The 13,274-nt window shown below is 38.4% G+C and overlaps 2 protein-coding genes across 2 annotated transcripts in view; one reads left to right on the forward strand and one right to left on the reverse strand.

Moving 5' to 3' along the window:
* The window catches only part of ca8 (carbonic anhydrase 8 (inactive)), a 30,309-nt gene extending 28,407 nt beyond the window's left edge, over positions 1-1,902 (reverse strand). Inside the window, exon 1 of the mRNA XM_084733030.1 lies at positions 1,522-1,902. Coding sequence (XP_084589156.1) covers positions 1,522-1,594 — 73 coding nt within the window. The 5' untranslated portion in view covers positions 1,595-1,902. The remainder of the gene's footprint in view (positions 1-1,521) is intronic.
* Positions 1,903-9,669: 7,767 nt separating this feature from the next.
* rab2a (RAB2A, member RAS oncogene family) overlaps positions 9,670-13,274 on the forward strand; it is a 37,061-nt gene continuing 33,456 nt past the window's right edge. Inside the window, exon 1 of the mRNA XM_084732241.1 lies at positions 9,670-9,887. Within this exon, the coding sequence (XP_084588367.1) occupies positions 9,842-9,887 (46 nt within the window). The 5' untranslated portion in view covers positions 9,670-9,841. The remainder of the gene's footprint in view (positions 9,888-13,274) is intronic.

Raw genomic sequence — 13,274 nt, forward strand, 5'->3', positions numbered from 1 at the left:
TGTAATACTAATTTTGGCCACATTGGGTAGAAGTGTACAAGAACTACATGTTCTAAATAGAACTAAATACATTCACATTTGTGTGTGTGTGTCAACTTTTTTTTTTTTTTTTTTTTTTTAGTTTGAAGGTCATCAACAGTGTGGAATAAAATTTTGTGTCATGGATGAATTGCACTTTTCAGTGAAAATGTGAAAGTTTTTACATCTTGTATTGGCAGATGTATTACTTTGGTAACACATTACAATAAAGGTCCAATAATTAATATTATTAAGCATGAAGACATTGTTAATTATGATTAAGTAATGCTAATTAAGCATCCCTGTGCATTTATGAGGAATTATTTAAGGGACAGGTGTTTGCAGCTTTATCATAAGGGTCACAAAGAGCATGAATATATGTTGTTATGGTTAAGTAATTTTTATTCAGCATTCATACATGGCTAATTATGGTGAAGTAATGCTTATATAACATGCACAATAAATTATAGGTGAAGCGATAAGTTAATTAACATCTACATCAGTGATTTCCAAAGTGTGTGCCGTGGCCCACTGGTGAGCCATGAAGGACGTTTAAAAAAAAAAAAAATTACAAGTCTCTTTAAAAAAAAAAAACAAGTATGTAGTAAGTAACCAATAAAAAAAAGCTGTGGGATTTAAGTTATGTGTTATTCTTTATTTACCTGACCTAGTTTCACAGGTGTTATTTGGTGAGCTGTGACATTAACAGCTGAACATATCTTATATCTCATCATTGGTACGATTAGTCTTGTGTGTCGATCACAGCTGTGAATAAAGGTTTGGGTGGGCTGCAGAAGATATTCAAGTTTCAGACTGTGCCATGGTGATCAAGCTCAGGTTTGGGGTTGGCTGATGTACATAAAAATAAAGGAACGAACAAACTTCTACATGTTGACCATTGATTGTATCCACTGATCTCAACTTTTTCCAGAAAATAAGTCAATAAGTTGAGGGATGAACAATTATTACCCATTAGCCAACATTTTCTCTCAATGAAAAGGCTTAGCTGTGATATAGTTAACATTTTTATCAGTGATAAACTAATTTGAATATCCTAATTAACATGTAAATCTTCAATAAATGTTAACAAGAGATATTTGTGAACTTTGACGTGATGCTATATCCTATAGCGCTAAGTAACTGTTAATTAATGTTTATTACAGTATTAACTGATGTTAATAACATATTTATTAAATTTATTTATTTATTAAATAACATATGAATTAATGTCTAAATAATTATTTAGACACATTTGTTAGCCATTAATTAACCATTATTAATGTGTATTATGTGTATTACTGTATTAACTAAGGTTAATTAATGGACTTATTGTGGAAATATATCTTCTTTTTTTTTTTTACTGTGCCAGGCCAAAGGATTAACTCAAGAATACAGAAAGTGCGTCAGGTTTTGGATTCAGACCCATTTCACACCCATCTGGATCAACTTTTCTTTTACCAGCTAACATCACACACATTTCCCAGCATCCCTCCACCAGCTCACCTTCCTCATAGCCCCAGTCCAGCTCATCCTTCCCTGGGTTATAATCCGACTCCTCGTTCACGTTGTCGGCCATGGTGCTTGGCAGTCTGCTCGCCGTGGGTGGAAACCAGTCAGTCCTCCCAGTAGACTCCCAGTCACACTGGTTTAGTGCGTTCACTTGGACACACAGAGTGAAGTCTCTGCAGGCTGCTGGATGGATTCCCAGTCGGGCAAAACAACTCCCTGAGCCTCTCACTTTCTTCTTTAAGTATTTTATTCTTGTCTTTTCTCCTTTTTGTTCTCCCTGTTTCTATTCTTCTCGTCTTCTTCTCCTCTTACTGTATGTCCTCTCTTGCTCCTTACAGCCACTAACAGATGTGTGGAGCTCTCTGCCTCTCTGTGTTTCTCTTTACTCTCTGTTGCTCCTCCTCTTCCTCTCTCTCCACTTCTCTGTTATCTCTCTCCTCCTCTCTCTCTCTTCCTCTCTGTCTTCCTTTCTGTCTTTCTCTCTCTCTCTGTAGTCTGCAGGTGTGCTTGTTCAACCTGGCTGTCTTCCAAATACTTACGAATCACAATTTCTTTCTCATCCACCTTCTCTTTTTACTCCCTTCATTCATGACTACTGACTGAAAATAAACTTTTAAGTGTGTTGTATTTTCTTTCTTGTATATTATTTGGGTTTCTCAGTTCCAGTCAGACTTATGTGTTATTTTCTGTTAACCTTTCTGCTGTTGTGGGTACGCTGCTGGTGTTGTGTGTGTGTGTGTGTGTGTTGGAACGCCTGCAGGAAGGTCATGCTGGTGTTTCTGTTGGAGGCCATACACCCACCCTTGGGTGAAGGAAACAGCAGTGGTTGAGAAAACAGGCAGAGTGAAAGGCCAAACTGTTCTCCAACCTTGATGACTTCAAGATGGACAGAGAAACTCAAGCTATTAAACACACCCACGTTCACTTTTGGCCCAGGTTCTCCTCAAACTCAGAGCCTGAGGCTTTTCAAAGGGGGCGGATATTCTTCAGAGTTCTTGAATTTCCACTGTGATCGACTAAAAAGACAGTGGACAAGATGCATTTTGCTATTTGGGTTATTTGGACAAAAACGTGAAAAAAGTCGTGAGCGATTACTGTAATAGTTAATGGTCCCAGTTGTTCCTGTCTTCATTTCTTTCTTTGTTAATCCATATCCTCCAGGCTGCTGATGTTAATTGCCCCACATTCCTTATCAGGAAATTGGCCTCAGAGGCGTCTAAATGCAGGCGAGCTCCCCTGTTTCCACACCGTGGATCTAAAAGCAGAACATGGACTGCAGTTCAGACGCTCAGGGACAGGATGGTCTGGGACGCCTCATTTCTGCAGGTGCCACCTATTTAAAAAAAATGGATGAATTACAGCAATAAAATGCATGGATGCTGAAAAAGTTTTGCTCAGAGGGAGCCAGCAGGGGGCGCGCTGAAGTCCAGTCTCGAAACTGAATTTAATTTTGATTTAGCCTCTTGTGACCGTGTCAGTGTTTCAGGGCTTCTGGGTAATGGATATCCAGTCCAAGACTTCCACTTTCGTGCATCAGTTATTGTCTACAGTCCAATTAGCAACTTTAGATGTGAGAATGGAGTTGAAAGATGTCTATGACCGTACGATGATTGTTTCACAAGTACAAATGCATACATATATTTTTAAAACCTAATAAAAAGCTAATTTGGGTTCCAAGATTGCATTTCAGTCAACGTGTTCTGCCTGTGTTGCTCTGTCTATCTGCCCAGACTATTTACCTACCTGCTCAGATGTGATTGGTCTTCTACTCTGACCACAAATGGACTACAAATGGAAGCTACCGAAAGCTTCAAATGCAAAAATCTTTTCTTTTGCCTACAGATTCTGCACTCCTAATCAGATATCTGTTTGTAGAGGTTACGTCACGTCAAACAATCAATAATGGACCATAAATTGACTGTGATTAAGCTGGTCAGTTTGTGCAAATGTCCACAAATTCCAAAACAGGGTTCTGACTCACATTTTTAAGGAGAGTGCACCACAAATAAATTTAGAGGTGTGCCCAAACTCCAAAGTGACAAGCCTGCTGGCTCCTAAGCCCCAGATACTGTTGACTCTGATCAGGTCTAAGTGATCGATAGCTTAATGAGTCAGCTCAAACTAAACTCAAACCCTGCTACACAATCAGTAGCTATGTTTCCATATCCAAGTCATGAGATTCATGAGAATCCATCTTGCCAGGCTTCAGGTTATCTGCTCATATGGTGCAGCCAATCAGTGTCCTAGGAGGGACTCGTCTCAAACAGCCAACGGCGGCTGCTGAAGAGGTTAGCACAGATACTGTGATAGCGTCAGTTATATCAGAACTGGAGAGTGTTTCTTCACTGAAAAAAGAGCAAAGAACAATACTGAAGGCTTTTCTCCATGAACAAGATGTTTTCACTCTTCTCCCATCTGGCTTTGGCAAAAGTTTGATCTGACTGGTTGAAGTTAGCCTGTATTAGACGTGATAGACAGATGGTTCATCCAATCACCTGCTGAGAGTGAGAGTGCGTGCCCTTTTCCAAACAGTTCCTTATGACAAATTCCCAGATGGTTCTGTGTAACAATGTCAGGTTAATGCTTCCATCTAAATATCTCACATTTTAAACAAAGTTTTGTGTAAATCAGCAAAAGATATTGCGAATGAGTGCTTGTTTCCATCCACTACTGTTATGCAGTTATTATCAGGAGTTGGTTTATTGAGATAAAACATTGGTCGGCGCCAAATGTCTGGTCAGAAAACCATTGTACCATTGCAGAGGAAGACGGCACAACAAGATGACATAATAAAAGGATCACCAGTCAAACCTCAAACAGTGAAAACAATGTAGAAAACAGGATGGAAATCAGACATTTGTGTTACCTTCATGTATTAATGTGTGGAAGGTTCTATTTGATCTGTGTGGAGCGATCATGGATTTATTAAGAGCCATGGGAGCGATGAAAAGACTGTCGGAGTGGAAACAGCTGATCAGTCACATGAGTTTACTACATCAGAACTTATTCTGAAAAAGTTTCTGTCTCCCATTAAGCAAGTCAGCTCTTTTTCATAAAAGGCAAAAACAAATTTAGAAATACAGCTTGGGCAAGTTACTCAAAAACTGTAATAAAATACAAAAGTAATGCATTACATTAGGCCACTTGTTACTTTACTTTTTTTTCTTAGTTCAGCATCATCACAGGTGTCTTTAACAACTCCAAATCCTGGTTTAACAAGCAGGCAGCCTTATAGTTTGGACCATCCAGGAGCTAACATTAGCTTAGCCTCCATGACTGCACACATCCCTCTGAAAGTCCTGACCTGAGCTGAACACATCTCCAACTCAAACAAAACTACATGGCAAATAAATGTAGACATACGCATAACGTTAGCGAGGCAGCTAAAAACATGCAACATTTGAATAAGTCAGGTCCTCTCTTTTGGTCAAGGCTAACCCCCTCCTCTCCTACCTCAAGCCCCTGTGCAAAGCCGCCACGTCCCACACCAGTTTGTCCACTGAAGACAAAGTGGCCTGGTAGTAAGACAGGAAACAAGCCACCTCCCAAATGTTAAAGTACTGGGATTAGTAACTGTAATGTAATTACTGAATTTCACATTGCAATCCTTTACTTCCCATTAAGTGTGTGTGTTACTGTCCAACACTGGTGACTGATGAAGCAAGATACCTTTTTCTATTTGCAATCAAAGTCCTTACTGTACTGTTGATCAGTTGCCATTTGCTCACTGTCAATTACATAATAAGCTATAGAATATATATGAGCTTATGCTGCCGAATCTTCACCTGCAAATTTGACTGCTGGATCATGTTTGTTCACCCAAAAAACTGCTGGGGATATTTTATAATCCGCTGGGCAAGTATGTGTATTCAAATCAGGTTTTGTGTGACAAAATAGAAGTAAAGTTTTGAGTCTTCCAGGCAGCTTGATTCCATTGGGCTCGGCTGCGCTGCGTCACGGTTGCTCAGCAGCCGCTGGAGCAGAATGCAACTATTCTACACAATGCTTGTAATTCCACCAGATGTGCAGCAGAGAATACACGCCAAGTCTGTGTTTGACAGATGCCACGTCAATCTGCAAAGAGCCGATCAAGCATGCAGGAAGTCACAGACACAGAAATGGTAGAGAATCCAGTCAGTTTTCAAAATAGAAGACCCATTGCAGACTTGTGATCATAAAGAAACTTTTAACCGCGACACCTATTTAAAGCAAGGGAAAGTGAACTTGGGCAAGTCAGCATAATCAGGCACTGCTGGTGGGGCATGATGCTGTGTGGAGGATGGATCAGAAGTGTGGTGCAGACGTGTCCAGCACAATCAAGGAGATATACAGATTTCAATCATGCTTATACCACCTAATTATGTGCAACTGCCCTTTAAGTACATTGAAAGAGAAGCTTAATTGTTCCTCCTGTCCTTCCTGGCCACAAGCTCAGAAGATCAATCTTATCCATTGAGAAGTTCTTTGACACATGACCGCACTTAAATGTGCCCAGTTTATTAAAGGTTTACCAACGTTAACTGTCAGTAAGAAAACTGAAGTCATAAAGTCATATATTTGCACTTTTTCTTCTTTGTATTGAACAGCAGTTTTCCTCGTGATAAAGTCTTATTCAGAAAGCTTTCATTGTTGTGTTTTTGACTCTATATGAAGAATATCAAAACCCTTTCTAGTAGGATCAGATGAGAGGGTGGTCACTTTTTTATACCGTCATAATCCACACAAGAACATTCAGCGATTTTTAAATCAAAATTTTCATAAACTCACTATGTAAGATGGCAGACACCACACACACACACACAGACAGAGTACACAGCATGTCTGTGGACTGTATTTAGTTGGTCTTTATTTAACATGAACACTTCACATTTCATTGCTGCGCATGTCTTTTGTCTTATGTGTTTTTGTGCTGTATGTTTAATTGTTATACTGACAAAGTTGTATAAGAATGTGCAGTATTATGTTTTTTGCTAACATGAATCCTCTTTTTATTATTGTCGTTAATGTTTATAAATAATTTCAATAACTTTTGTCATTTTAATCTTATCATTTTTATGAAGACACTGGACACATCTCTCCAGGGAGTAAAGAGGAAATCTAGTCTTTTGGCAAAACCACTGACACATTAAGACCACTGTTCATTAATGTGCAATGTCAGTGTTAGATAAACCATTTAATAAAAGTATAGGCTAACACACAGACAAAAAAAATCACCTCCAAAATGTGTCACTTTGCTGCTCCCTGCAGGACATGATGAGTCACTACAGCTCAGCTGCACTAGTCGTTGGTCCTGAATGATTCTTTTGACATGGTCAGATTGATTTTGATGGGTTTTTGTTGTTGTTGCTGTTGCTGTTGTGTTTGTTTATTTGTTTCTTTCATAACTACCTATGCTGTCATAACTTACTGCTGTAGACCTTTTGCCATCACGTGGCTGTTTCACATTATGTTACTCCATCAGTGGCATGTCAACAACAGAAGCCGAACAATCTAGCAGGTTTATTTCCTGTGAAAAACAGACCATTTCTTGTTTTGTTTTTACCATCAATAACATACAGTTATCTGCATTTTATTAATAGTTCTTTTTTTTCTTGTTTTGAAACCGTTTGATTTCTATCTCTGTATTTTTTACCTTAATTCATTTATTTGACTGTTTCAGTTACAAGTATGATTTTTGTATAAAAACCATATGACAAGCTTATAAAATACACAAGTAGAGCTGAAACAATCTGTCAGTCATATAGAAAAAGTTTTTGACAACAATTTTAATAATTAAGTCATTTTTTATTTGAAAAAAAGACATTGTTCCTGCTTCAAAAACATGAGGATTGATTTTCCTTTTACTGATTTAAATAAATTCAGTTTACTTTTTGATAGTTTTGTGGTTTGGACTGGTAGTTGGACAAAACAGTGCGTTAAGGTGTCACTTTGGGCTCTGAGTAATTGTGATGGTATTTCTTAATATTTATAAAGCAAACAATCAATCAATGCACAGAGACAATAATCAGCAAGATTCAATGGTAGAGGGTGATCACGCCAACCCTGGTGTGAGCTGTGTTTGTTTAGTTTCCTTCAACTTCAGGCCTGGGTTCCTCCACCAACAGGATATACTGACCAGATTAGGACCGATGACCCTGTTTGCTGCAGAACTGAAAAATGCCTAAAGGTATTCATGTAATTCGTGTTAATCTAAAGCTCTTTCTTATATGGTCCAACCAGCACAGACCATGTTGTTACCATCTGCTCCTGCAACAAGCAGAACCCCCTCAAGAAGTTCTACCAGTGGTGGCTGCTGAATTTTTTTCCAGGGGGGACTATATTGAAAATCAACGGTGTTTTAATATATTTTTTTATACTGGAAGACTAAAGTAAGCAAAAAAGTACCTCAGTAGGCGTGAAAGAAATCTGAAAAATGCTTCATTTGACTGTGAAGGAGGAATTAGCCTGCCTTACTCAGATCTATCTCATGTCTATGATGATGAAGCTGCCAACTTGTAATGGTTTTCTCCACTGTGCAGCAGATGAGTCATACTTAAAAAGCTTCTCTTCAGACCTCATTGTGCTTAAGATTTTACTTTCTTCAAGGAATAGGTCCTATGATTCACTAGCTTTTTGTAAATTTTTCATCTTTGTCGGCATTGAAACACTCTCTGTAATCTAACCTTAGGCTTGACCCTTGAACTCGTGCCGTCTGTTCCTTTGAGCTGAAGGTCTATGTTACGTCTGGGCTTGATGTCTGAGAATATTAAGTTGATTCCTTAGATGCTGAATCAAAAGGTGCCTTGAGGACCACAGGCCATTGTATCACATTAAATTGCAAAGAAGGCAGACATCTCTACGGCCAGTCTCAATGGTCCAACTGCAGTATCACCAACTGCACAACATACACGCACACCGCTACACAACACACCCCAAGACATGTTTTCCTGAAAAGTTCTGGTGCCAAAACTGTTACCAGGGTGTATCATGTAGTAGGTGTGTATTGGGGGTAAGACGTCTACAAATTGCCCACTTGGAAAGGGAAAGTGAGACAAGGGGTATTCATGTGTTTGCAATCTGCAACCTCATAGCTAGATGTCATTAAACCCTACACACTTATCCTATAAGGTCTGTTTTAAGGAAAAAGGGAGTTTGTCTTCTAAATATTAGAACATGTTAGTTGCTTAAAAAACACATGAAAACACTGAGACCTGTGTAGAACTGAATTGTGGAGTTTGACCACTGAACTGTCTTCTGTGTTCAGGATTTTTTGGGTGGATCTGGAACATGGCTCACTGTTCCATTATTGTCATTATATTGGAGAGAAGTAGAAGAAGTTAGACATGTCTCCAAAACTATACAACTCACAACAAAAATAGTTCACCTCAAAAGCAAAAATACATACTTTACACATATAAAGTACATATTTTTCCCCTGGCTTGTATCTGTCTCGATGTCTCTTTAAATCACCTTTTTTTTTAGTCCAACTGAATTTTGAAAGGTACAGTCCATAAGATTTGTGTGGATTTTTTGGCAAAACATAGCAGAAATGGAATATATATTTAAATTTTCTTTAGTGTATAATGAGTTTTGGGGCCACCATTGTTTCTCCTGCATACTTGGAAGGTCTATACACCAGAAAAAAAGACTTTTGTATGGAAAGTCATTTCTGCCATTGATGAAAAAGTCATTGTAATGGGAAGCTTTCTTGAAATAATGACTAAGCATCTCAGTATAATGACTTAGTATCCACTTTAATGCTTTAGTAGCTAAGCCATTATTTTGAAAAACATTCTTAATCTTGTTTTTAGATCATATCCTTTGTATTCTTATAATGACATGATCTTTTTCATCAATTGACGGAAATGGGTTTCAGCACTTTTGCAATTTCTTCATTTCTGCAATGAACAATGCAGCCACTAGGGGCCGCCAGAGTGGTTTTGACTTGCTTGTGACTGTTTCCCAGTAATTTTATGAGAATATTTGTTCGTGTTTTCTGTCTCTTACAATAGTAACCGTTGTGTTATTAAATGTGGGCTCATTCGTTTAGCTTACGTATGAAAAACACCACACTAACTGACTCCCTTTTATTTATTTCAATAAAGAGTATACTCAAGGGAAATTTTCCGAGGAGACCCTGAAGACATCATACTGTAGCGTGGCGAGGGCGGACCTGCGTGACGTAGAGCTGAGGCTCTGGCTGTTTATTGTTCCTTCCTCAACGCCGACAGAGAAAAACAGGCTAACAAGCTGTCAGCTACCTTTTTCACACGGTTCACGGTTGGTTTAACGAAGGTGTAACGGTCGAGACAGCTGACTGCACAAACCAGGGGCCATGGCGTACGCGTACCTCTTCAAATACATCATCATCGGAGACACGGGTAAGCTGCAGCGAGTGCCAGCTAGTCTCCCAGTTAGCATTTAGCTAGCTGTTAGCGGCGAGCTAGCAGCGCTGTATTTCCGCAGTGTTGGATAGTCCAATGACGTGGTAAAAGCAGAGACGCAAGGGGTGGGATGACAGCTCCTATTCTACACTGTTAACACACTGGGATTATATTTAAATCACTCTGACAGTGGCAGAAATGCATACACAGGCACTTCAACATAAGCTTTTCATATGCTGCCGTGGCGGAGCAGTTGTTGACAGTAGCAGAGAGATGCTGGGCCTTTTGTCCGTTTGCGTCGAGGGTGGGGGTGTTAGCCACATCTTGCTAGCACAGCTAACTGCCTAGCTGGCATTAGCTTCTCCACCATATATTTAGCATACAGCTGTCACGACAGCAAGTGAACGGTTCATTAGAGCTTATTACACTATACAAATAATTATACTATCAATTTGTATTTGTTGTGGATGTTTTAGGAAATAACGCAGTGTTCATTAGCTTAGCTTCTTCTCTCAGAAGGCCAGAACGTCAAGCTAAAGCCTCTAATATTCCCTAAAATGGCGTAGAGCACTTCTTATTTCTGATCAAATATCTGTTGCACGAATTTGACTCTTTTGCTTTCTTGCTCTGTTTCATTTTGTTACAAGACTGAAGGTTTGTCTCATTTCTGGTCTCATGTGAGGAAAGCCATTGGAGCAGCGGTTAATGTTGTCATCTGTTTACTGTTGGCTGACTGTCCTGATGAGGGGCCTGCTCAGTTAGCTTGCAGTATGGCAGCGGGTGTATTTGCAATACTACTGTATTATAATAATGTACCACCAGTGTTGGAAAAACATACAGTGTTACCAGCTGTCACTTAGGTAGAGTGAGAAATCTGTTAGCGTCATTTAGCACAGGATACTAAAAACGTGGGTCAGATAGACCAGTCAAAACCCAAACAGGTGTTCTCAGTCAAGAAAGCGACAAATAAATTATTCTGAAATGTTTTCTTTTCATGCATTTATTTGCTCACATTGTTGGTATAAAAGTACAACCCCAAAGAAAGTTATTGCAACTTAAGTTATTGAATATATTGGTAAAAGATTCAAAATGCACACATAATATATTTTTGATCATCACTGTGGTGGGCTGTTTACTACAGTGTCATTGCAAAACAGGTTCATGTTTTGGCCTGCTGTTGTTGTTTATCTCTAGCAGTGCGTGATGAAGAGAGCTGCAGCCAAGGTCCCAGCTTGATTACATGTGTGCCTACACTACACCAGAAATACTCTGTGCAGACCCCTGAGCAGTGCACACATCTAAAGCAGTGTTTATTTATCTAATGTGGTTGTGTGGTCAGGGTTTTTTTTCTTTTAGGGGTTTCAAGGAATCCTGAGCAAAATGAGAAAGTACAAATAATCATTACAATTAATTACCTCTAAACATCTTTCATTATGTAATCCGGGAAAAGCCATCACAAAATATCCGGTTTGGTATCCATGACACAACGTATTTCAGAGCTGCCTTCATATACAGTATCTCTTATAAATATTTTTATGGACATTGTTAGATATATACACTAGGGATGCACGATATGGATTTTGTTTTTCAGCCAATATCAATAACCAATAGCTACCTTTTTCTCATGGTCGACTCCAATAAGATAACCAGTAATTTCACATTTTTGTATTTCAAGATATTCTTGTAAGCTGCAGTTTATGCACACATGTAGTTAAGGAAAGCTAAGATCTAGAGAGCAAAGAAGTGTGATTTAATATTTCATAGCTCTGAGTGACCCACATGTAACTGAAATCATTAAAACAGCAACAGTTTTGACTTCACAAATGTTATTTTAGTTTTTCTAGTGAAGTGCATCAAAAAACTTAACTAAAATACTTTGGCTTTTATAAAGTATATAGAGCAGAATTGAAATGAAATGCTTTAACATATTCTTAGTATAGCAAGTGTTTATCAGCTATAATGTCATTGATGGAATAACAAATAATATAAATTAGGGGTGGGTGGTATAAACAGTACAGAAAGTACACTGGTATAAATTTGCCCTACGGTAGGAATTTTGACTATACTGTGGCTATACTAATACCGAATTTTGACATGATACTATGGTAGAGCTCTGTTTGTTTGACCAAAAAACAACATGATAATAAGTTACACCAAAACTTTCAAAGTGCATATAAGAACCAATAACATCAGAGCTTTGCCATATATGAAGATAAGTGGACAACTAGGCTTAACTGACCACATAAACACAGATTTGGTTTTATGTTGTTTGTCTCAGACAAGCAGAAAACAATAATCTGCAAATTTCTCAGATGACTGTTTTTCAGAGGTGGTAAGGATTAGTATTCTTTTCTATTTATTATTCCAGTTTTACACATTTAATATAATATATAAAAAACTTGTGAAATATGTCCTAGTTATACAGTTAAGAGTACATTAATAGCTGCCACCCAGCTGTTATACCAGAGCTTTACCCCTGCACAAGAATTTAAAGAAAAGCAAATATATTGAGATATATACAGCAACTGTCTGTGCTTTAAATTATACCTTGATATAAATTTTAGTCAATACAGCCCAGTCTTATTGTACATTAATATTAATCATTTAGCAGATTTATTTTACATCCTTAACAGAGTGAACGATGGGGCAGCAGTGCCCAAACATTATATTTCACAAAGATTTATATTGTAGAGCTGATGTGCTGGATTGCTTTCAATGGTACAGAAGTGCATGTTACTGTGTGTACCTTCAGTAGATACACGCTGTGACATTTTCTGAGTCCAGTATTTTCAGGCTGGTCAGTATATGATCAGTAGCTTTACAACTGCTCCTAAATGTCATTGTGGTTTTACAGAAAATCCAAAATCTTCCCTGAAGCCTTTTCACAACCCACAGCACCACGCAAGTCCTTTAAACACTGCAGAGATTACATGTGTGTACATGGTACATTTTTCACATGCTTGAAATGCAATCGACAACAGCATGTTTACCTTTGACATCATAGGTCAAATGTAATGAAAGGAAAGGATTGACGGAAAGTGTCAGATGTAGAGCTGTTGGCTTTCACAAACACCTTTGACAGAAAACTGTTATAGGACAATACAGATGAAGGTGATTTTGATATTTCTTGGAAAAAGGATGAAGCCATTTTTATTCGGTCATTGACTGTGTGGTTTCACCAATTTGGGTGGGGAGTCCTTGGGATGTTGTCAGAGGTCCATGGAAGCTTCTGAATTTTACTTTGTCAACCACAAACCCAATTGGCTAACGTGTTTGTTATTCCCAATGAAAATTTTCCTTTAAAGGTTTTGTTCAGATTAGGGATGGTATGATGGCAGATATGATTATAGCCTCTCAGTAAAAATGTTCTTTGTACTCTGAATG

The sequence above is a fragment of the Lutjanus erythropterus genome, chromosome 12 (genome assembly GCF_056507025.1).
Source record: "Lutjanus erythropterus isolate fLutEry1 chromosome 12, fLutEry1.hap2, whole genome shotgun sequence".
NCBI classification, from domain to species: Eukaryota; Metazoa; Chordata; class Actinopteri; order Lutjaniformes; family Lutjanidae; genus Lutjanus; species Lutjanus erythropterus.